Source organism: Callorhinus ursinus, unplaced genomic scaffold, assembly GCF_003265705.2.
Source record: "Callorhinus ursinus isolate GAN/ISIS: 27379988/994484 unplaced genomic scaffold, GSC_fseal_2.0 scaffold8, whole genome shotgun sequence".
Taxonomy (NCBI): Eukaryota; Metazoa; Chordata; class Mammalia; order Carnivora; family Otariidae; genus Callorhinus; species Callorhinus ursinus.
The window spans coordinates 33,856,353-33,881,618 of record NW_027397070.1 but is presented as its reverse complement, the minus strand read 5'-3'; the positions used below and the strand labels follow the sequence as shown (position 1 = coordinate 33,881,618).

At 37.0% G+C, this 25,266-nt stretch overlaps 1 protein-coding gene across 4 annotated transcripts in view; it reads right to left on the bottom strand.

Annotated features, from left to right (window-relative positions):
• The window catches only part of LRRC9 (leucine rich repeat containing 9), a 107,411-nt gene that overhangs the window by 55,250 nt on the left and 26,895 nt on the right, over nucleotides 1-25,266 (bottom strand). For 3 of the 4 annotated variants that reach the window (XM_025869935.2, XM_073895295.1, XM_073895294.1), the window contains 6 exons: nucleotides 18,290-18,466; nucleotides 17,856-17,973; nucleotides 9,786-9,915; nucleotides 7,508-7,630; nucleotides 6,648-6,763; nucleotides 3,000-3,212 (listed from right to left, as the gene is read on the bottom strand). In XM_025869935.2, coding sequence (XP_025725720.1) covers nucleotides 3,000-3,212; nucleotides 6,648-6,763; nucleotides 7,508-7,630; nucleotides 9,786-9,915; nucleotides 17,856-17,973; nucleotides 18,290-18,466 — 877 coding nt within the window. The remainder of the gene's footprint in view (nucleotides 1-2,999; nucleotides 3,213-6,647; nucleotides 6,764-7,507; nucleotides 7,631-9,785; nucleotides 9,916-17,855; nucleotides 17,974-18,289; nucleotides 18,467-25,266) is intronic. The other variant, XM_073895293.1, reaches the window with a different exon arrangement.

Here is a 25,266-nt window from a genome sequence, read left to right as displayed (position 1 = left end):
GTAATGGCACAAAGGAAGGCGAATAAAGGGTGTGATGTCTAAACATTCTTGTTGTAATATCTAGTACTCTTACTAGAAGCCCTAGAAGGTTTTTCTGGCTTTTGAGCCACATAGGCAAATTTAGGATGAGAAGTTGTCTCATTCTTATGCTATGGGTGTTGATCAAATTAAGGCAGTCAGGTGAAAGTCACGAGCAAGCCAGGGTATTCTGAAGTCTTATTCTCCTCACTGTTTTTTTATCTTGAAGATAATAAAAAGGACCTACTTGGGGCGCCTGGGTGGCTCAGTTGGTTAAGCGACTGCCTTCGGCTCAGGTCATGGTCCCAGGGTCCTGGGATCCAGCCCCGCATCGGGCTCCCTGCTCCGCGGGAAGCCTGCTTCTCCCTCTCCCATTCCCCCTGCTTGTGTTCCCTCTCTCGCTGTCTCTCTGTACGTCAAATAAATAAATAAAATCTTTAAAACAAAAAGTATTTTTAAAAAAAGGACCTACTTTTTTTTTTACTATTGCTTTTCTTTAACTTTTATTTAATCCCTTTAAATCTATAGAAATATATGTCATAGAAGCTCAATCCAATCAGAACTCATGCATTTATTAAGCCTTTCATCCTAAGCTTTATTATCAAAAATGTATTACTCAAATATGAAATCTTGACATTATAGTGCAGAAACAATAATTTCTCCATACTGTCAGCTCAAAGATTGCTCCTGTGATCACTAGACTGCATATTTATGATACAGATGGTGATACTGTCATCATGTTATGAAACTTTCCTTCCTCTCTAATAACTGGCTAAGGTCAAAACTTAATCTCTTAGACTTGAAGATTTGGTGGATGGTGATGATGCAGTTGGACAAAAGCAATTCCATAAACAACTTTGAAAAAGATGTTTTCTAAATATTTTCAGAAGCAGACTCAAAACTATTGACCACATTTATTTTTTTTAAAATATTTTTGCTTTCTTTTTGTTTCCCACAGTCACTTGAAAAAGACTGTCATCACAAACAAGCAATCTAGAAATGTCACATTGGAGCAATGTAATTGACTTTCAAGATAAAAATCATTTCTGAGTATTTATCTGTATTTCAGCTTTCAGTACACACATAGAAAGATAGTGTCCTGTGAGAATAAGTTGTCTTCTCAAGTATTCTTATCAGTGTATCAATCAAATATCAATTTGCTTGCCACTTTTGTAGGTTCAAGCAAACCCACTTTCTCTGTAAGAACCACTTGCTGTTTGTCAAGGTATTGTTTTTATAAAGAGAATCTCATGTGTGCCAGGTGGTGTGCTAGAAAATGGCAGAGCTGATGCTAGTTTACACAGTGTTTATGAGTAAATAAGAAAGCGGCATCCATCCTTTCCTCGAGACACCTTTATTTTCAGCTATTAGAATATTGTCACAATATGCCGACTTTGTTAGGACAAGAAATTTCTGACAAGAATTGTCAGAAAATTGTAGTAAATATATGGCTCTATGATTTAAAGGGTACCCCTTTTATATGGCCCTCTTCTGCAATGCACACTGCACCATCTTATATTGCTGCCCTGATACTGGGGATATACATATTGAAGGACAGCCACAGCCTCTGCCCCTGTGGAATTTACAGTCTAGGAAGGATACAGAGCATATAACAAAAGGAATCTGTGCTGGACTCAGAGGTAAGAGAAAACTTGAATGCTTAAGTATAGATCTAAAAGGTGCGAATTAACCAGGAGAAGGGGGTTAGAGGAGAACATTCCATGCAGAGAACTAGCAAGTGCAGAGGCTCTGTGTTGGCTGCAGGCAGAATGTGTTTAAGACATAGAAAGGAGGCTGAGCACAGAGAGCTAAAGAGAGGGTAATATGAAAAGAGTCTGGAAAGGTAGGCCAGCGACCAGGCCATGCAAAATCTTAGAGGCCATATTAAGGACTTTGGTTTTATTTTTAAAACAATGGAAAATCATTTGAGGATTTCAAGTAGAAGTGGTGAGGGGTGACAGAGATTTCATGATCAGATTTGCATTTTGAAAAAATTGCTCTGGCTTTAACATGGAGAATGAGTTGGGGGCTCAAAGTGAAAGCAGGACAGGGCCTCTGTTGCACAGTTCTAGGAGGCATCCCCTAGCCCCCATATTGAGTTATATTCAGTTATATAATGAATGGCACCGAAAGAACACTTTAATAGTATATAATGTGAATTGCACCTCCTGGAGTTGTGCAATGTTGCAATGGTAGAGTACAGGGAGCCCTGATAGAAGGCTGTGGCAGTAGTCTGGTCAGGGATAATGATAGTTCAGATAGAATGGTAGCAGATTTGAAATGGACAGATCTGAAAGTCAAGGTATAGAGGTAGGCTTAATATCTCAATAGAACTGCCTCAGTGTAAATAAAGTAAGTTGCTTCAATAGTAACTCAAATTCTATTGGTTAATTTTATAAAGCTAAAGCTCCTACATTCTATGTTGATGAATCCTGGAAACTAATTTGAAACTTATCTGTCTTAATCATTTAAAGAGAGCTTACTTGATATTCAGGAATAAAATACCTTGTAAACTAGAAGGCTACCCTCTAGGCCTATACTGTCCTATATGGTAGTCACTAGCGACACGTGGCTATTGAGCACATGAAATGTGGGTAGTCTGAAAGTGCTGTAGACTGCAAATATACTCCAGACATCAAAGACATAGTTGAAACTATCTGGTTAATGACTGTTCATATCGATTGCATATTGAAATAATAATATTTTAGATATGTTTAATTAAAATTAATCTTACCTTTTAATTAAAAAATTTTTAACATGGCTAATAGAAAATTTAAATCACATGTATGGTTCATATTATATTACTACCAGACAACACTGATCTAGTCCACAAAGAAGGAAAGGTCGAGGCATTTTTAACTTTGACAGCATGATGGCTGGCATCACCAGATAGGTGCTTTAGTATCCTCAGACTTCATATGACAGATTATGATTCCAAATTCAAGGTCCAAATTCCAAATTTTATTCCTTATAATACTCACCACAATATGACTGTAAATGCTAGTCTTGGCAAGAGAAAGTATTGTTTTATCATCCAAACTAGTAAGTTTTGGTCTGGGCTTGATCCTGGGATCCATTTTTATAACTTCATCATCAAATTTCAAATCCTGGGACAATACTGATCCTTCTGAGTTTTTTTTGCTTTCTTCTAGAATAACATTGTTGAATGAAGAAAATAAGGAGCGAGCCTTGACCTAAAAAATTTATTAAAAATATTGAAAATTTGGTTGTTGTATTTATCATTTTGAACAAGAAACAGGCTATGTAGCAAAGATGGATTATCTCTTTTTTCAGTTATATAGTAATACCTATGGTGACTAGAATCACATTAGGAAATCAATGAGAGTAGATTAAAATTGTGGGCTAAGAATAAACGTGTTCATCCCTTCCCACTGAAAATTCCTTAAAACTGGCAAAAGATAATTTTTAATAGTTTTTCAACAGTGGAGAGGGCACCAACAAAAGACTAGGAATTGTGAGACATAAATCAGAAGGGACTAAATTGAAGACAAATAGGAGCAGAAATATAACCTGTAGCCAAAACATGTATGGGAGATAACCACTTTGAAGAGCAGATCCAGAGACACTTGGTGTTCAGAGTGAACAAGTAAAACAGCAGTGGGATGCTATAGATAATTAACAGGTAATTAAGTAATTATGGTAAGAACTGTGGATGAATGAGCATGAACAACATAAACAGAAATGGCTCTAGAAAAAAACAAAATAATCCATAAGAGAATTATTTAAGACATGGGATAGACTGCTATAGAAAAGAATAGGGTAGGGGCGCCTGGGTGGCTCAGTCGGTTAAGCGGCTGCCTTCGGCTCAGGTCATGATCCCAGGGTCCTGGGATCGAGCCCCATGTCCGGCTCCCTGCTCAGCAGAGAGCCTGCTTCTCCCTCTCCCTCTGCCTGCCACTCTGCCTACTTGTGCTCTCTATCTCTCTGTCAAATAAATAAATAAAATCTTTAAAAAAAAATAAAAAAAAGAAAAGAATAGGGTAAATACATTAGAGTCAAAATAAAAACAATTAGTGAAATAAAAAATCCAATAAATGCTCTGAGAAGCCAAATGGATATGGCAACAGATCAAATTAGCAAGGTGAGGCTATTATTGAGGAAATCTTCTAGAACAGAATTTAAAAATGGAGATATAAAATATGAGAGAAAAAAATTAAAAGACATGGAGGATCAATTCAGAATGTCCAACGTTTAACGAATCAGGTTCCAGAGGGCTGAACAGAGAATGGAAGAGAAAAAATAATGAAGGAATTAAGAGAAGAAAACTTCCCAGAAGTGAAGAAAGAACTGAATCTTTAGATGGGAAGAGCTAATGAAGGGGCAAGCAGATGAATGATGGAGTAAGGTCTTTGCTGACATCAGTCACTGAAAAGTCCCAACAGCTAGGACTGCCCACTTCTCGACTTCTTGTTTTTTTTTTTTTTAAGATTTTATCCATTCATTTGACAGAGACACACAGCAAGAGAGGGAACACAAGCAGGGGGAGTGGGAGAGGGAGAATCAGGCTTCCCACAGAGCAGGGAGCCCGATGTGGGGCTCGATCCCAGGACCCTGGGATCATGACCTGAGCCCAAGGCAGACGCTCAATGACTGAGCCACCCAGGCGCCCCTCGACTTCTTGTTATTTGAGTCATTCTGTTTACTATTTGTCTAGGCTTCTGTGTCTTTTTGCTGAAAGCAAACTTGACTGAAACAGTCTCATTCATAATAACAAAATAAAATATAAATGCCCAGAACTATACTTAACACCAGCATAAAGAAAACTGTAAGAGAGGACTTGAGTAAATGGAATAACTTATCATGTTTCTGGTTGAGAGGCCCATTACTGCAAAAGTCAGTTCACCCCAAATTACCTTTTAAATTCAGTACAATCTCAACAAAATCCTAAAAAGATTTTGAAATAGAACTTAACAAGCTGATTTTAAATTTTATTTGGAAGAGAAAGTGTTCAAGAATAGCCAAGACAATTTTTTTAAATTTTGTTATGTTAGTCACCATACAATACATCATTAGTTTTTGATGTAGTGATCCACGATTCATTGTTTTCATATAACACCCAGTGCTCCATGCTGAAAATTTTTTAAAAGATGAGTGGGGGCAGAGGAAGGGAATTTGCCCTATAACATATCAAAGCCTATCATCAAGGTTGTAATAACCAAAACAATATGATAGGAGTCCAAGATTAGATAAGAGGACCAGTGGAACAGAATAGAAAGATTTATAAATAAACCTCTTATTTATGAAAATAATTTTAACAATAAAGAGGGTATCTCAAAATAGAGCAAAAAAGATGACGCTTGGTCAAGAAGCTATCCATTTTTAAGGAAAAAATTATTTGATCCCCTTCTCTCATATGATATAAAATAATTTCCAGATGGACTTTTAAAAAGTTGAAAGCTAAAGAGCTAATCTATATAAGTATTGGAAGAAAATAAAGAAAACTATATAAGCCTTCTGAAATGAGACATAAAACTCAGACTCTATAACAGAAAAGATGGAGAGATCTGACCTCTTAAAAAATGAACAATTACAAATTAAAATGACAAGTAAGGTTTTTGCTAGAAATAAATTTAAAAGATAAGTAACAGAAAATGTTTGCAACATATAAGACAAAGGATTAATATCCAAGAATGCATATAAGGGTTTTCCAATCAATATGAAGAAGATACAGTCCAATACAAAACAGTCAAAGGATATAACAGGTAGTTTATAAGACTAAATAATCCATAAGTATATGAAAGAATAAAGTTTCTTTTTCTTGCCCATCAGAATGGAAATGTAAAAGATTGATAATATCTTGTTTTGGTAAAGATACAAAGAAACAAGCACTGTCACATACTGTTGGAAATTTGTAGAATGGCCAAGGCTTTGTGGAGAATACTGACAAAATCTACCAAAATTTAATATGTGTATATCCTTTGACTATCCAAATCTTCTACAAATCTATTCTGCAGAGAAACTTCCATATTTGTATAAAGATGCAGCTATAATGATATTCAATGAAGCACTGTTTTAAATAGTAAGAAAACTGGAAACAACCTGTATGTTTCATCCACAGAGGAATAGTCAAATAAATCAGAGTAGTACTGGATAGTATGCAGCCACCAAAAGAATGAAGTATAAACCTATATGTACTGAAGTAGAAATATGTCCAAAACATATTGTTAGAGGCAAAAAAATCACAAAATACTTGGGTTTTAATTCTACTATGTAAAACGGTGTATGTTATTATATATGTAAATACATAGAAAAAAAGATTGAAAGCAAACCCACAAAGCCATTAACAGTGGATTTCTTCATGAAAGGGAGTGGTGCTGGGGTTGAAGTGAAACCAAATTTTCATGTTTATTATATATTCTTCAATGTAGTTTGAATATTTTTCAGTGAGACTACAGCCATATATTACTCAGATAATATATTTGTGCATATAAAAACATTTAGGTATTATAATGATTTGTTTTAAAAATTAAGTCCTTCACTGAATAACCATTATATATATGTTTATGTATAAATATGTATGTTTAATATAAACGACATTACATTATTAGACTTCAAATTACTGTTCTGTTCTTATTTAAGGAATTCCATTTTTAAAAATACATCCATACCACTGTAATATACTCAAATTCAACAATGTATTCTGGCAAAACAAGGTCATGATCAAAGACAAACCACTTGCACTGCCGAACGCTGCAATCACAGTTTCTTTGTCCCATGACAGAATCTAGAGTAAAATCAAAAACAAAACAAAATACTCTTCAAAATGAAATATACTTTTTTCATTATTACACAGATTAATAAACAATAAACTCAGTAAGTTCCAACTACCATGTTATTAAGAGTGTTTTATTTCTTATATTTTTCCACCCCTCCTAGACAGTTTCTTAATTCTAGGAATACTTACTAGTCACCCTTTCACTACGTACACTAGTAGGGTTTAATATTATTCATGTCCTTTTCCTTTTCATACTTCTCCATTTTTTCTATTCAATGTGTGGCCATATATTTTTGACATGTATTACTCAAAAACCTTTGTTATTAAAAGTGAGTGGATTTTTCATCTTTTGAAATACATATAATATACATGAAATACACAGACTAAACATGAAATATATATTATATATGAGATACATAAAATATATGCATTTTATTATATATATGTAAATAATGTACATATATGAAACATAATATATATAGTATATATGCATAATATACATGAAATACAGATAACAATATGTATGGGTGTGTAAATATAAAAGTTTACAAAATAAAAATCTACACACACACATATATAGATGTCATTGAAGTAGGGAACAGAAAAATAGAAGCTCACTAGTAGCTAGCAAAGGATTTTTTAGAAAAGTTCACAAACTTTGTTAGGTAGAGGTTAAACTCCACACATCTGTATTAAATACAAACATTTTGTATTCAGGAAAATTAAAGCACATTTCTCTTATGGCAGACATACTTAGTATGTATTTTTGAGGAACGAACACTGAATTAACCATTGGATAGTTAGCTTGATTGATGGAGTCCTGTTCACAAGCCTGAACACTCTGGCCAAGGAAGACCTTTGTAATGAGGAGGATGCCTAAATATGAATAAAAAATAATTTTAACACTAATTCATTTTGGTAACTTTCCCATATCACTTTCTTTATTAGTCCCAGACCTGACTATATGTTCTGTAAGGGGAGAAATCCTGGGTACCTTGTTTGCCATTGTACAGCAAAACAGAAGCTCTCTAAATATTTGTTGACCAAATGTGATTATATCAAGCAAAACTTTACAGAAAAGGAAGAAGGAAAGAAAATAATAAGTTTTTTATTAAGTAATTTAAAGTATGAAAATTTTTGTTGTTGTTATTAACTGGGTAAAAATTCATTTCTGTATCATCAGCACCTAGCATATAGCTTAGATCATAAGAGGCACTGAATACATGTTTACTGAGTGTATAAACAATTCTTTTCCCTTTATATTCCTAAGGGATCTTTGGATTCACTCAATCGTAAGGATCTCTAGGGGTCACTGAATCCTATAAAGCAACTTGTAATCACTAGGCATAAAACATTTAGAACTTTTTTTTTTTTTACTATGTACGAGTTATAAAATGCAAATTGAGAGAACCTAACTGTTTTGGGAAACATATTTCCGAAGGATCTAGAAAAACATCATGAGGTGTTTCTGAAGATGGGAATAGAGGAGAATGAGCAAAGAAGCATATGGTTTTTTCAAATAAGGAGTTCTTTCTAGATTCAATAATTTTAATTTTCTAATTTTTATTGACTGATTGAAAGACTGCAAAACACATGTAGTTCAACATGAATAATCTTAGCAGAGCTATTGTCTGGAACCTAGAATATTATTGTTATAGAGTTAAGTTAACGAAATTTCTGACTGCCCAGTCTTCACTAGGTTGAACAGCAGAGACCAAAGGTGTCCCTTACTCTCTGACCCAGTCAGTTCTCCTTATTATATATTCTTTGGTGATATGCACTAATATTTCATCTTGTAGCTCTTATGGAAATTGTAATTTTACATTTATTTGTGTGATTATTAATGTTTGTCAGTACTATAAAGTGCTCCTTTATAGCACTAGCACTGTGTCTAGTTTGCATATACTGTGTCCCTATCCCCTACCGGGTGCCTAACACACAGTAAACATTCCATAATACTGGTGGAACTGAAGAATGAACAGTGGGAGGGTAAGGCAAGAGGACCTGATGAGCTGGTTTTTTTCCCCAATCTGTGGTTACCAGGGAACCTCTCCCACAAGTATCCTGCAAATTGGCTCATATGCTTTTATTTATCTATATATTCAAGATGCAAATAAAGTACTGCTCACTGTGAATAAATGAAAGTACCAAAAGTTTATCTTCTATGAGGCAATTTATAAAGCAGTCTATACACTTCACAGTTTGTCTTCAGCCACTTTTAGATTTACAGCCAGGTTTTCTTATCTTTTTTTTTTTAGACTTTATTTATTCGACAGAGAGAGACAGGGAGAGAGAGAGAGCGTGCGCGAGCAGGGGAGGGGGAGAGGGAGAAGTAGGCTCCCCACTGAGCAAGGAGCCTGATGTGGGACTCAATCCCAGGACCCCAAGATCATGACCTGAGCCAAAGGCAGATGCTTAACCAACTGAGCCACCCAAGTGCCCCAGGTTTTCTTATCTTCTATTACAATAATTAAGGACAAATAAGGCCTGCCTTCCCGAGTGCTTGGTAGGATGATTATTGCATAATTGCGCCAGGTTCTCTTTTCTCTTTCCTGTGAATTTGGGGTGTGGTGTGTGCTTGTGTGTGTGTGTGTGCGTGTGTGTGTGTGTGTGTGTGTGTGTGTGTGTGTGGCATGCATATATATTGAGTTTATTTTTAGGACACAAGTTAATGAAAAAAGGAGTCAGAGAGAGGAGCTAAGATGGCAATGTAGTAGGAGGACCCTAGGCTCATCTTGTCTCTCCAATGAACAGACTGTGAAAAGTGCTTTTTCCATATAAATTAGCTTAAATATGAGTAACAAACGAGTCCCATCCTATTAATGTTGACACAATAATCAGTAAATATTTGTTCACAACTTGACTGAAGTAATAGATCAGGAATTCATATATCACTACAGCGATAAATACTAAGTAAAACAGTTTTTAGAAAATCTTCCTGATTGATAAAACCAAGTATTAAAAATGTTATGAAAATAATTAACGAAGACTTTGAACTAAAAAGTTCAGAAATTCAGTGTTTTTATAATACCATGCCTGAAGAGCTCATTCTCAAGACAGTTCTTCTCGTCTTTGTACTTTTGCTGTAAAAATTCAATTCTGGGACACTCACACATACTGAGGCTGTTAGCAAGAATCACAGCTTCTTTTCTGAGGGGCAGCTGTAAAGAAAAAACAAAGTCTGAGTATTTTTATAAAACTGACAGTATTTCAGCTTCAATACAGATGGTTTACTGGTTTATGTTTGTGGGTCTGGGCAAAGAAAAGTCAGGCTAGATTTGCTGAAAAGTAGACAACCTTCAGGTGCAATTTCATTGGGTAAGGTCATGTATATATTTTAAATTTACATGCAAACAGGTTTATGAAAAGTGACACAGAATAATATTTGTTCCTGTAAAAGCAGCCAGAGTCAAGACTTGACAACACTGTGGGTGAAGAAGCTGTAGTTTTACACATTTTCAAGGATACTCCACAAGTAATTGTGCAAATTCCAAAAAGAAAATCCTGTGTGACATTATATCAGTGAAGGTTCTTATTTAGATGTGATATATACATATAGATAGATACATATAAGTATAGATATATAAATAAAGGTTTGGTATAATAGTGTTTTTGGTTTAATAATCTACGCTGCTTTCCAGATACATCTCATCGTGCTAATGCATCGAAATCTTGGTCTGTGACTAGATTTCTTTCTTGAAGTGTTTTGTCAGAAATATAGTACTACAGTAAAATTCATATTACTTCCTGTGAAAGCAGTTCTGAAAAGTGAATAAAATATCTATTTTTAGTAGTAGAAAACCTAGAGCTAAGAGAGATTATACAATCTATCCAAGGACAGAAGTAGAAATTAGCGAAGTCATGATTTGAACTCAGGTCTGCTCCTCCTTGTCACTATCTCAGTTTTGACATTATTACTAGTTTAATATTACTAGCCAATTTATCTAAAAATATATGTTTTCTAAAAATGCTGAATTGCTTAGATATTTTTTCTTATTGAAATCTGTTATCCAAAGAGATTTAAAAAAAAAAAAATCCTAGGGGCGCCTGGGTGGTTCAGTCATTAGCGTCTGCCTTCGGCTCAGGTCATGATCCTGGGTCCTGGGATCGAGCCCCGCATCGGACTCCCTGCTCCACGGGAAGCCTGCTTCTCCCTCTCCCACTCCCCCGCTTGTGTTCCCTCTCTCACTGTGTCTCTCTCTCTATAATAAATAAAACCTATAAATAAATAAATAAATAAATAAATAAATAAATAAATAAATACTAAAATGTGGCTCATTTACTATAAATTCCACAACCCAGTAAATAGAACCTTCTCAGATTTCCAATGAACATCACTAAATATCCATTAGATGCAAGCTATATTCATGACATTATGCAACAATAGCATGGTCTTGGCCCTCAAATAACAGAGGGAAAGATCGTGAAGAAAGCACAGGCAGTAATCTTTCTGATATCGGCTGAAGCAACATTTTTCTAGATATGCCTCCTGAGGCAAGGGAAAGGAAAGAAAAAATAAACTGTCAGGACTACATCAGAACAAAATGTTTCTGCACAGCAAAGAATCAACAGAACAAAAAAGCAATCACTAAATGAGAGAATATTTGCAAATGATATATCCAATAAAGGGTTAGTATCCAAAATATATAAAGAACTTATAAAACTCAATACCTAAAAAGCAAATAACTCAATTAAAAAATGGGCAGAAGACATGGACAGACATTCCTCCAAACATACAGATGACCAAAAGACACATGAAAAGATGTTCAACAACACTGATTATCAGGGAAATGCAAATCAAAACCTCAATGAGAAATCACCTCACACCTGCCAGAATGGCTAAAATAAAACACACATGAAACAACAAGTGTTGGTGAGGATGTGGAGAAACAGGAACTCTTGTGCTGTTTGGATGGAATGCAAACTGGTGCAGCCAGTGTGGAAAACAGTATGGAGGTTCCTCAAAAAGTTAAACATAGAACTTCCCTACGATCCAGTAATCACACTACTAAGTATTTACACACAAGAAACAAAAACACTAATCAAAATGAGTCATGCACCCCCATGTTTATTGCAGCATTATTTATAATAGCCAAATTATGAAAGCAGCCCCAGTGTCCATCGATAGATGAATGGATAAAGATATATATATATATATATGCATATATACATGTGGTATATATGCACAATGGAATATTATTCAGCCACAAAAAGGAATGAAATCTTGCCATTTGCAACAACGTGGATGTAGCTAGAGATAGCACTTATTATGCTAAGTGAAATAAGTGCATCAGAGGAAGACAAACACCATATAATTTCACTCATATGTGGAATTTAAGAAACAAAATAAACAGCAAAGGAAAAAAGAGAAAAGAAACAGACTCTTAACTATAGAGAACAAACTGATAGTTACCAGAGGGAAGGTAAGTGGGGGGATGGGGGAAATAGGGAATGGGGATTAAAGAGTTCACTAAATTATTATGATGAAAAAAATGATTTAATAAATAAATAGATAACAAAATAGAATCAGAAAATGTAAAAAAGAAAAAAAGAAGAGGGGAAGATGGAAACTATACCCAGTAATTAAAAATAAAAACCATCACAAGATATATCAAATAAGATCTCCTTTTTTTCCTTTCTTTTTAGGTGGGGAAGGGGCAGAGGGAGAGGGAGAAAGAGAATCTCAAGCAGACTCCCTGCCCAGCATGAAGCCTGATGTGGGGCTTGACAGGGCTCGAGTGGGGCTTGATCTCACAACCGTGAGATCATGACCTGAGTTGAAGTCAAGAGTTGGAGCCTTAACCAACTGAGCCACCTAGGTGCCCCTCCTTTTTTAAATGAAATGATTAAGAATGAGTTTGTAGAGGTTAAGGGATCAGTGCTAGGCTTTGAAGATTAGACATAATTCCAATAATCAGAAATTTTAAAGGAAAGTCTTTTTAAGAGGAGGAGAGCATATGAAGGTATAGAAACAGATTGTTATCCACCCATCTATTCAACTATCCATCATGCATGAATCAGATTTCCATTAAGAAAGTCCCTGCCCTCAAGGACTTGTAGAGAAACGTACACACAATTGCATTTCAATATAACATGCTACAATAAAATTCTCAACTGCCACTGATTGCCACTTAACCAGCTTCCATTTAACCATTTCACAGGATTAAGCAGTACTTTCCATCCTTTCTAGAACCTAAGTATGGTGACAGTTCAAGGATAAGAGGGTACTTTAAAAAAATACTGATGTACTAGCATAGGGAATTAGTCAATAATATTGTTAATAACATTGTATGGTGACAGATGGTAACTACACTATTCGAGGTGAGCACTGAGTAATGTATAGAATTGTTGAATCACTATATTGTACACCTGAAACTAATATAACATTGTATGTCACTCTATTTCAGTAATAAAATTTTTTTAAAAAACTGATGTATTTCTATCCCACACAGCTGTGTTGCATGCTTATGAAAAGTCAATAGTGTTCCTAAACTTTTTTTATACCAGTTGTATTGGTTATTGAAATTACACACATTAAATAAAACAATGAACTATGAGAAAGAGAGTTGTTTCTATGAAAACTAAGTGGAAAGCTTTTGTAAGACTGCAGAGAGAGTAATCATTAAAAGCTTCTGTTAAAGCATGTGTAGGTGAGGCAAACACAAAAGTTTGGTGGTGGCTGGGAGGATCATACAAACCATAAACTAGATTGATTTTTGCACTCAAGTTGCTTTGCAAGAATCTTTAAGTTCATGCTCGACTTTGAAGAAACTGAAACTAGTATGTAATATGGTTGTGGCCTGATGTAAGAAAGACTGTCAGGAGTTCCAACCTCGTATCAAAGGCTTTGGCCCTACACACAAAGAAAGACAAATGAAGGGGCACCTGGGCGGCTCAGTCAGTTAAGTGTCTGCCTTCGACTCAGGTCATGATCTCAGGGTCCTGGGATCGAGTCCCGCATTGGGCTCCCTGCTCAGTGGAGAGTCTGCTTCTCCCTCTCCCTATGTCCCTCCCTTCTCCCTGCCCCCCCTCCCCCTGCCGCTTGTGCTCTCTTGCTCTTTCTCTCAAGTAAATAAATAAAACCTTTAAAAAAAAAAACAAATGAAATGGAAGTTTATAGGTTTTCAAAAAATTTTCTTTTTTAAATTTTAAGTAAACTCTACTCCACACAAGGCTCAAACTCATGACCCTGAGATCAAGAGTCGCACGCTCGTCCAACTGAACCAGCCAGGCATCCCTGTCAGTTTATATGTTTTAAGTTTGCTAAAGGGGTGCTTGCTTTGGCGGCACATATATTGAGTTTACTAAAGAGTTCTTTAAGTAAATAATTTGTTTATAGTTCTCCATATTAACTGACTTTTTGATAAACCTGTAAACTAGGTAAGAGGTCTCCTGTTTGAGAACTCGGGAAAGGCTGAAACTTGTAAGTTTGCCATAGGGGAAAAGCAAGAAAGAGCATTTCATCAAAGGGAGGCATGGCACTGAGGTGTGTTTAGGAGAACCATAAGAAAAGTACATACTTCATTTGGGATATTTGTTATATTTGGTAATAGGGAGTTAGGTTGAAGCTAGATTTTGAGGGGCCTTAAAAGCCAGGCAGAGGGATTTGGATTTCATTATCATGAGTAATGGGCAGCTACTGAAAGATTTTCATCATGAAACAGTGTAGTGTGAGCTATGAAAATAACATTTTAGGAAAGATTAATTTGTACTGTTAAAGGTGGATGGAATAGTGAGGAAGACCAAGGGCAGGGTTGCCTACCAGGAAACTACTAGCAAAGATTAGAGGGATTTTTTTTTTTTTTTAATTAAGTAGGTTCCATGCCCAGCATGGAGCCCAATGCAGGGCTTGAACTCATGACCCTGCGATCAAGACCTGAACTGAGATCAAGAGCCGGACACTTAACCGACTGAGCCACCCAGGAGGTTCTAAGTGTTGGAATGTTCTAAGTGGTGGCAGACAATGGGAACAGTGAGGGAAAGGAACAATGCAAGTGATGCAAGGAAGAATCACTACAAATTGTAAATGATTAGCTATAGGGATAAAGGAAGAGGGAGAGGTCAGATATGATTTCAAGGCTTTGAAGCTGGTCGGTGGAGAGAATGACAGCATTGTTAGTAGAAAAAAGACAAGAAGACAGGTGCTTATGGGCAAAAGATTAAAGGCTGGTTTTAGATATATTGTATAAGGAGACAAGGCAGATTAACCAGGTAGGAATGGCAGCTGTGGGTTTCACAGCAGAGATCAGGAGGCTGAGGATGTACATTTTGGAGAAAGCCAAAATGGAATAAATGATACTTTCCATGGCTATTGACCAAGTCCTTGGGTATCAAAGAGAATATATTATCATCCCCCTGCCCTCCAGCCCTCTGCCTTACAAAGTCACTGCCAACCTAAGCCAAATTCGTCTTTTTTAAAAAAAAAAAGATTTTATTTATTTATTTGACAGAGAGAGAGAGAGCAAGAGATGGAACACAAGAAGGGGGAGTGGGAGAGGGAGAAGCAGGTTTCCCTCGGAGTAGGGAGCCCGATGCGGGGCTCGATCCTAGGACCCTGGGATCATGACCTGAGCCGAAGGCAGAGCCTTAACAACTGAGCCACCAAGGGACCCACCAAATTCGTCTTCTAAACTGCTTATGCAGCTCATGTTTTTAGTCTTATCCCATCTTTTAAATGATGTAGTACATAAATATTTATCTTTACTCCTTGCATGCACATCATGGCATAAAAATCTAGTTTATCGGATCTATGTGCTACACAGTGATTTTTCTAGCCAATTATGTTCCCCCGTTTCTAAGATTTTAACAACGAGAGTAACTGATAGTGTGTGGAGAAAAAAGGGCAGATTAGTGAACCTTAATCTTGTGGTATTCTCATGTTTAGAGGGAAGGGGGGAATAAAAAGAAAACAAAGGCAGGACAATCAGCAAAAAGGGATGATAACAATAGTGTAATATCGTGGATGCCAAAGGAGAGTTTCAAAAAGGAAAGAGCAGTCGATAGTATCAGGTGTTTCAAATAATAATGGTAAATTTTACATAAAAACTTCCTATGTGCCAGGAACTGGTCCAAGAATTTTTGGGTAAATTTTAATAATACATCTTATTTAATGTAATATATCTGAAATGTTATCATTTCAACATGTAATCGATATAAGAAATTATAGTTTTTTCTCTGTACTAAGTCTTTCAAAACTGGTATTTATTTTAAACTTTTAGCACATCTCAATTCTGACGAGTCGCATTTCAGATGTTCAGCAGACATCTGTGGGTGGTGGCTTCCGTATGGGACAGACGGCTGGGAGAAGGCTTAGGGATTTTGTACCTCCTAAAGGAGGTGCAGGAGATAAAGCACTAGCACAGTGTCCAGCGAGCAGGAAACACACAAAGGTTAGCCCCGTCTTTCTGCCACCCTTTGTGCCCCTGATAGCTCGTAGTTCTCTGGAAACATCCTGAGCACTCTCTGCCTTAAAATCCTCTATTCCTCCCCTCCCTCTCACTTCTCTTCCAGAGAGTACAGTGAGGCACTCTCGCCGCACCACCCTGCGGAAGCCACCATCACCTCTAGCTTGAGCTGCTGAGCTATGTCCTCCGTATACTGCCCCTGTCTTCTGCTCCTGCTCCCTCCAGTCCGTTCTCCACTGAGTGGCTGCAACGCTTTTTTGGATTGTGGTAAAAAAATACATAAGGTAAAACTACCATTTTAATCATTTTTAAGGGTATAACTCATTGGCATTAAGTATATTCACAATGTTGTGCAACCATCACCCTTATTCATGTCCTGAACTTTTCATAATCCCAAATAGAAACTCTGTACTCATGAAACGGTAACTCCCTATCCCTCCAGCCTCCTGGTAACCTCTATCCTACTTTCTGTCTCTACCAATTTGCCTATTCTAAGTACCTCATGTAAGTGGAATCATACAATATTTGTCCATTTGTGTTTGGCTTCTTTCACTTAGCATAATGCTTTCAAGGTTTAACCACGTTGTATCATGTGTCAGAATTTAATTCCTTTTTATTGCTGACGAATACTCCATTGAATATGGATATACCACATTTTGCTTATCCATTCGTCTGATGATGGGCCTTTGGGTTGTTTTTACTTTTTGGCTATTGTGAATAATGGTGTTATTAACATGGATGTACAAGTATCCAAGAACTCTTTAATGCACACCTCACTGAATCCTAACAACAACTCTGTGGAATCGATACTATTATTACCTTCGTTCAGATAGGAAGAAACAGACACAGAGAGGTAAAGGCACATAGTTGGTGAGTAGGAAAGCTAGGGTTTAAATGCAGCAACATTATCATTTCATGTGTGCCATGATGTGAAAAGGGTTAGGAGGCACTGCTCTATACCTGTGTGTTACAGCTGCCTTATCAGGAAGGTGGAAGACTAAGAAAGGATGATTGGATATTTTAGAGCTCAGAGTGACCAGGGGGCAAGGTGAGGACAATGAAGTAGAGAATAAAGAAGTGGTGGCAGTAAAAGAGAAAAAGTGAAACAGGATGATAGCTAGAAAGCCCAGCAATGTTGACTGAATGGATTTCTTTTTTCAAGATGGGGAGTGTTTTCAAGATGGACATTAGAGAGTTTAAAACAGATTAGAGAAGTAGATTTCAAGATCATCAATAAAAGGCTCACAACATAAAAATAGGATACCTAGAAAGATAAAGTCAGGCAGATAAAGTAATTGATGGCCTTGCACTGGTATAATACAAAGAAGGAAGATGCTATACTTTCCAGCACCAAGCTGTCTATGAAACAGCAGTTTGTTATAAATATGGATAAAAGGATTAAGAATTGGGGAGCCTGGGTGGCTCAGTCGGTTAAGTGTCTGCCTTTGTTTGGCTCAAGTCATGATCCCAGGGTCCAGGGATCAAGCCCTGAGTCAGGCTCCCTGCTCAGCGGAGAGCCTGCTTCTCCCTCTGCCTCTGCCTGCCTCTGCCTACTTGTGCTTTCTCTCTCTGTCAAATAAACAAATAAAATCTTAAAAAAAAAAAAAAGGATTAAGAATTGAACCCTGCCTAACCAATGGCAGAGCTTTATTCATTAGGAAGAAAGCATTATTCTGAACAACATTTTATGCTACTACCTTGTTTGTTTCACTTTCTTTGAATCCTTTCTCAAGTATTTGTAGCAGATGCTTTTTCTTCACTGTAACTTCAGGATCAAAAACATAAAAAAGACATTCCAGCATCTTTCGATAGCTCCTTAAGAATAATTGAGACAAAAAAAATTTTGAGAATTGATTCCAAAAAAGCTTAGCCATAGATAAGACAACCGTATATCCTGCCCAGGATATTTCCCATTTACAATGAATGTTCCAGCGTCATTATTAAGCCTCCAATCCCCCTCAGTCTCAAAAAGAGCCCCATTGTGGGTATAATCAAGGGAGATGCATGAAAAGGAAATATTTACTAACAAGGTAATATTTTTAGTATTGTAAACTTTTAAAAAAGAAAGACTCTTTTACAAAATAAAATCAGACTTCTATAAAAATGTTCCTTATGGAATTTAACTTCTTACTCTGAATCATGATTATCTTCATTGTCAAAAAACTTTTGGAATTTCTCTTCAAATTTTAGTCTCAGAATGCGGTTGTTGACTTTGATGACACGTTTTACTTTCACTCCTGTAATTCCATATGTTCTGAAGTCCCATGTACAAAAACGTGAGAGAATTAATTCATAGCAGGAGTTAAACCTATATGGGAAGACAGAATATATACAAAGAAAATAACAGATTGTCCCTAAAATGTTGAAGAACACAAAGTTACATACGATAAAACGTTATAGCCCATATTTTATGTTTTTGCTAAGGATACATTGTCATATTATAGCTCTGTTTTCATTTTTTTTAATTTTATTTTATTATGTTATGTTAATCACTATACATTACATCATTAGTTTTTGATGTAGTGTTCCATGTCTGTTTTCAAAGTAGATATACTTATTCAATCAATAAAAGAGATGCTAAACTTTGAAACATAAAATTAAGAGTTGTTTTATTAATTATTATATATGTGTTCTGACTAAAAGATATGTTGGTTGAGTAATCCTCCATTACTGAAACACTTTCTTTTTTGGCTTCAATGAAACTATATGCTTCTGGCTTTCTTCTTATAGGCTTTCTCATGGTTTTCTTTGCTGGTTCTTTTTCCTCTGACACGTTTCTAAATGTTGGATTGCACCAGGAATTAGTCTTTGATTCTCCTCTTGTTTCCATGAACACTATCCCTAGGTGATTTCATCCGGTTCCTTGGCAATATACAGAAAAAATACATTTTATATATACACCAATAAACTCCAACATTTTATTCCCAGACTTTATCTCTACCCAATTTAGGTGGATATACCCTGAATTGAACATCCAACTGCCTACTTGGTATATTCACTTGCATATGGAATAGGCTTCCCAAACTTAATTCATCACCTGCCTCTAAGCCTGCTCCTCCAGAGTGTTTACCATCTCAGTATATGGTACCAGCTCTGTGCTACCTGAGATCAAAGAAGTAAAGCAATTCATTCAATTAACCTGGCCACACTGGGGATGAGAAGACATCATTCACAGAGTGCTGGAATACTGCGGGAGGAGGGAGAACCAGACCTATGCTGACAGAGAAATACTGTGACTTTCACTAATATCAGGTCCTCACAGAGGATGATACTTCTCACAGTATTGCTAGTAACATGCTACATGCCCTGGGGGCGTGTCATTACTGGCTTGAGATACATGCATTGTAGTCTGAGTCTGAAATAATAATGACTACAGGAATTTATATAAAGTAATATCTAAATCTGCTATACCTCTCCTTCAAAGAGTCCCATAGATCTAAGGGCAAAATTCAAACTACCAGCTCGCATGCTGTTTCCTCTGCCTGGGAAGTCCTTTCCCTAATACTTTGTATAGTCAACTTCTATCTGTCCTTCAAAATTCAGATCAAAGCATCTCCCTCCCAAGTGTCCCCACTTCCAGAAAACTTTTTCTACATCCCCATTCTGGTTTGAATGCCATTCTTCTCCATAGCGACAATTATCCCACAGCTGAATACTGTTTCATTACCATAGTCTCCCACGCCAGACTGCAGCCTGGATGAGAGCAGGAACCATGCCTTTTACCCCTAGCACCTAGAATAGAACCTGGCCCATAGTAGAAACTCAGTGGATGGATGCTGAGCTAGTGAACGGAACAGAAAAGATTCAAAGATGAATACAAATGCAGTCTCTATCTTCATTGAGTTTATAAACAAATGGAGCAGAAAAGTAATAGGACACGTAGAGGCAAAATTATAATAGAAGATAGAAGAGCTACAACTCAGTGCTGTGAAGATTCAAAAAGAAAAATGACTAATCCAATAAAAATGATGACAATATCCCTCACAAAAGATGGGGCTCTTGATGTTGGCCTGGAAGATAAAGTAAGTTTTGACAGACAGTGACAGAGAGTGAGGGCAAGGATGCAAGGCACTCTGGCAAAGGAAGCAGAATAGACAAAGCCACTCATGTGGTGGTATACCAGGTATGTCCCAAGAGCAGTGAGGCACACACAGTTTGGCTGACTCTGGAGGGGTTTGAAAAGGAGTTAGGCTAGTTCAGAGACCATACAGTGAAGGCCACTGAATATTGGGGTGAAGAGTTTGAATATAATTTGGAAGTTAACAGGTTGCTATAAAAGGCTTTTGTTTTGTTTTAAACAGTGCTCTCTGTGTAGGAAGTGTGCCAGCAGGGACCACATAGGAAATCATTTAGTTATCTTTACAGATTGATTAGCAAATACCAAGTGCCTACTACAACCAGACACTGTGCTAGATGTTGTAGCATAGTCTAAGAAGAAGGTTCTGAGGCCCTGTGTGCAGGTGATTTGGGTTACAATGGAGAGGAGAGAATGAATGCAAGAGACATCATGGAGGGTCTTGGCCTGATTGGATGTGGAGACTGAGGGAGAGAATGGAGTCAAGAATGGCTTCAATGTTTATTGAGTCTGCATGACTGGTAGGATGGTAGTGCCACAAACAGGAATGGAGGAGTCAGTAGAAAGGCGTGGTTTGTAGGTAGGAAGAGGAAAACAAAAACATAAAGATTAAGAACTAAGTATTTTTACACTATTTTGTCTAATCCTAGCAGTAATCTTTTGTGGTACATTTTCATTTTTTTCATTTTTATAGATGAGGTTCAAATGGGTTAAATGACTGATTCAAGATTATGTAGATAGAGTCTGACCTAGGTTTTCTGACTCTAACCTTGCTGTATATTTTATTACTTCACAGATGAGTTCTCTTTTGAATGTGTTGAGTTTGCCTTACCAGTTGGACAACCAGATAGAAACATCTAACAGGAATAGAGTAAAGGAGAAAGACTGTAACTGTAAGTAGTTTTTAAAAGTTCAGGAATACAAGAGACTGGCAAGAGAATATAAAAAGGAAATAGAAAATGTCTAGGTATAAACAACAAGAGAGGTGAGGGGCACCCGGGTGGCTCAGTCGGTTAAGTGTCTGCCTTCAGCTCAGGTCATGATCTCAGGGTCCTGGGATGGAGCCTCACATCAGGCTCCCTGCTCAGCGGGGAGTCTGCTTCTCCTTCTGTCCCTCCCCCTCCCCCCAACCCTGCTTGTGTTCTCTCTCTCTCTCTCTCAAATAAATAAATAAAATCTTAAAAAAAAAACAAACAAGAGAGGCGAAGTTACAGAGAAGGAATGGTTAGCAGCATCAAGTATAGTAGAGGCTAGGAGAGTGAGGGCCCATCATTTCATTGGGTACCATCACTCATTCAGTGGTACTGGCATGTGTGAGCATCCCCAGTGGTGATATACATCATTGACTGAGATTGAGTTACAAAGAGAGATGCCTACGATCATTCAATAATATCCAAATGACGTACTCATTTAGCAAATGTAGAATGCACATTTTTTAAATGGCTGGAGCTCAATAAAACCTATTAAAATGTACTTCAAAATCCTAAAAAAGGGTTTAATAAATACTGTCAACTTATTTGCTGACTTATGTCAATATCTTATCAGTATAAAACAAAAAGTTTATGCTACTGTAACTCCCTGAAATAGTACAGGAAGCATGAAATCTTTATATATAAGAGTTAGATTACTGAAAGTCATTACATACACAACAGTGAAACTGTTAAAGTGAGTATCTATTAAGTGATTCGGAAACATCAAACTGTATTTATGGAGTTACGAATCCAGCCAGCCCCATGCTAGTTTTTATGACTTATGAGGTACATGAAACATTTTAGCTGTCCCCAAGGAACTTATAGTCACTTATATACTGTTTTGTGATGCTTTGAATTTATTTCTTTAAATTGTAAATGCCCTTAATCTATAACTAGGTTCAAAGTTTCTCAAGCACAAGGACTATGTTTTATGCTTTGGAGTGAATCCTGACTTGACCAAAGTTGTCTGCTGTCAATGGCTAGCTCAACTGGTAATACATAGATAGATAGTATGATAATATGAATCTGTAATGATAATGCTACAGTGCCAAAAATCTACTCAACAAGGAAGTCTCCATAAAACAAGGTCTTCTTTAAACTGAAAAAGATAGTCCTTTTATTTCATAAAATAAATGAAGCTAAGACATATCAAATGATACATAATTAGAAATCTGCAATGCTCTTTTGCTAAAGAAATAAATAAAGGCTGTTTTGACAGAAAATCTTTGTATTTGGGTTCTGGCTCTACTCCAGTACTTTTTTTTCAAATTTTATTACGTTATGTTAATCACCATACATTACATCATTAGTTTTTGATGTAGTGTTCCATGATTCATTGTTTGCGTATAACACCCAGTGCTCCATTCAGTACGTGCCCTCTTTAATACCCATCACCAGGCTAACCCATCTCCCCACCCCCTCCCCTCTAGAACCCTCAGTTTGTTTCTCAGAGTCCATAGTCTCTCATGGTTCGTCTCCCCCTCTGACTCCCCCCCTTCATTTTTCCCTTCCTAGTATCTTCTTCTTTTTTTTTTTTTTTAACATATAATGTATTATTTGTTTCAGAGGTACAGGTCTGTGATTCATCAGTCTACACAATTCACAGCACTCACCATAGCACATACCCTCCCCAATGTCTATCACCCAGCCACCCCATCCCTCCCACCCCCCCACCACTCCAGCAGCCCTCAGTTTGTTTCCTGAGATTAAGAATTCCTCATATCAGGGGCGCCTGGGTGGCTCAGTCGTTAGGCGTCTGCCTTCGGCTCAGGTCATGATCCCAGAGTCCTGGGATCGAGCCCCGCATCGGGCTCCCTGCTCAACAGGGAACCTGCTTCTCCCTCTCCCACTCCCCCTGCTTGTGTTCCCTCTCTCACTATGTCTCTATCTGTCAAATAAATAAATAAAATCTTAAAAAAAATTCCTCATATCAGTGAGATCATATGATACATGTCATGTATCATACTCCAGTACTTTTTATTTAAATCCTAAATCACTGGCTTTAAAAGTATTAATAAAAGAGAAGCCAGTGTTTAAATAAAATAACTAGACATGTAGCACATAGAGCAATTTAAAGCACGTTAGTGGTTTTTTCCTTTTTTTTTAAAGTAATCTCTACACCCAGTGTGGGGCTGGAACTCATAAACCCTAGATCAAGAGTTGCATGCTCTTCCAACAGAGCCAGCCAGGCACCCCAGTAGTTATTTCTTAACATCCATAAAAAAATCACAGCCAAGGTGGCCAAACTTGCGGTACACTAAAAGTAAAAAACAATCTTTCAAATTCTGCCAATATATATTTGATTTTCTTCTTAAAATGGATCAAGGTTATTCTCATTAAAACCAAGCAAACAATTGCTAATAATTACCAAATTTGATTTGATCAAATTTATCAGATTTGATTATCCATCAAAGCTGGGGTGCCTGGGTGGCTCAGCTGGTTAAGCGTCTGACTTAGGCTCAGGTCCTGATCTCGCAGTCCCAGGATCAAGCCTGACCAGTCCCAGGATCAAGCCTGACGGGGCCCTGGGATCAAGCCCTATGTGGGCTCCTCACTCAGCCTCCTTCTCTCTCCCTCCCTCTCCCTTTGCCCCTCCTTCTCCCTTCCCCCTGCTCATGCTCTCTCTCTCTCATATAAATAAATAAAAAAATCTTTTAAAAAAATCTATCAAAGCTCATTTACTATCAGGCTGACAAAGTTACCTAAATGGCTTTTAAGTCATTTTGTTTTTATGTTTTTTTCTCTATAATCTACTTGTTTTGTAAAAAGCCTCCTCTGCAATAAGTTAAAAAGAAACAAATAATAATAAACAAATCTATTTAGGTTGAGTGAATATAAACAAAAGACTAAAAAATTATTCATGCACCCAGCAGACAGACACCATTCAGTTTTTGCACTTGAAAAATCAAGGCCTTTGTTTATATGGGAACTGGGATGAATACCTTTTATATCTTTGTACATAAAAATCAGGTATTGTGGTTAAGCAAACAGTGGTAACTGCTTGGCAAATGGATGCACTGATACAAAAAAAAAGTATTTTAAAAGGTCTCTTTCTTACTTGGGCAGAACTTCTCAGACTTTTCCACCAATGTACCCCCAAGGCCCTTGAGATTTTACTCACAGAGGTTAAGAGCTACGTAAAATATAAATCAGGGGGCTTGTTTTAAAGTAATCCATAACAATCATATATTTTGCTTTATAAAATGTTACTGCAATGTTTCCATTTTATTCCATAAAAGTCAATGTTTGTTTCAACATTGACTGTGAGCAAAATCCTCTGGGATGATATACCAAGTCCATTCTATAGCTTTATGTGTTTCCTGGTTTCCACACACCCAAATTTGCAGCATATTCTGGGATTCTATGGCAATCTTTGGCTTGTTCGTGGGCTCCCCAATTTTGAGAAAATGACTGCAGAAGTGTGAAAGTTAAAATTAGTGGTATTTTTCTGCTGCAAACTTCTTTCCCTTCTTCCCACCTTCCTTTGTTTCTTGCCTTCTTTGTCCTTCCTTCCTCCCTTCTCCTCTTCCTTCCTTCACTCCCACCTCCCTTCCTTCTTTCCGTTCTTTAAAATCATTTCTTTGGTTGTACCCTCGAGTTGAAGCAACACAACCACTTTCTGGTTTGTACCAGTAGGCTTCAATTTTGAAGTGTATATGCCCGTTTCCTGCTTCTTCTGTTTCTGGTGGCTCTCTCCATTTTTATCTAAATGGGCTTTCCACCCAAATTCCTGGATTTTAAGTGTATGCCTTATTTTAACTCAGTTATCTATAGCTAGCTAGGACCTGTGCACCCTGACCCTAGTTGGCTATAGATAACTGGTTTGTGCACCCTGACCCTAGCTGGCTATAGATAACTGGTTTGACTTTGACTATAGACCCCCAGGAAGTTTGCTAGGGAGCCTCCTCCAGTGTCTGCAACCTGCTGTGGCCAATCCTGCTTCTGCATTCCTTCTCTATTCTAGCTTCTCATATAGTATTCAGAATCCAGGCCTACGTCCAGTCCAGAAATGAACAGTATAAACATACATAAAATTAATACTTGGCCATAAACTTTTGAAAA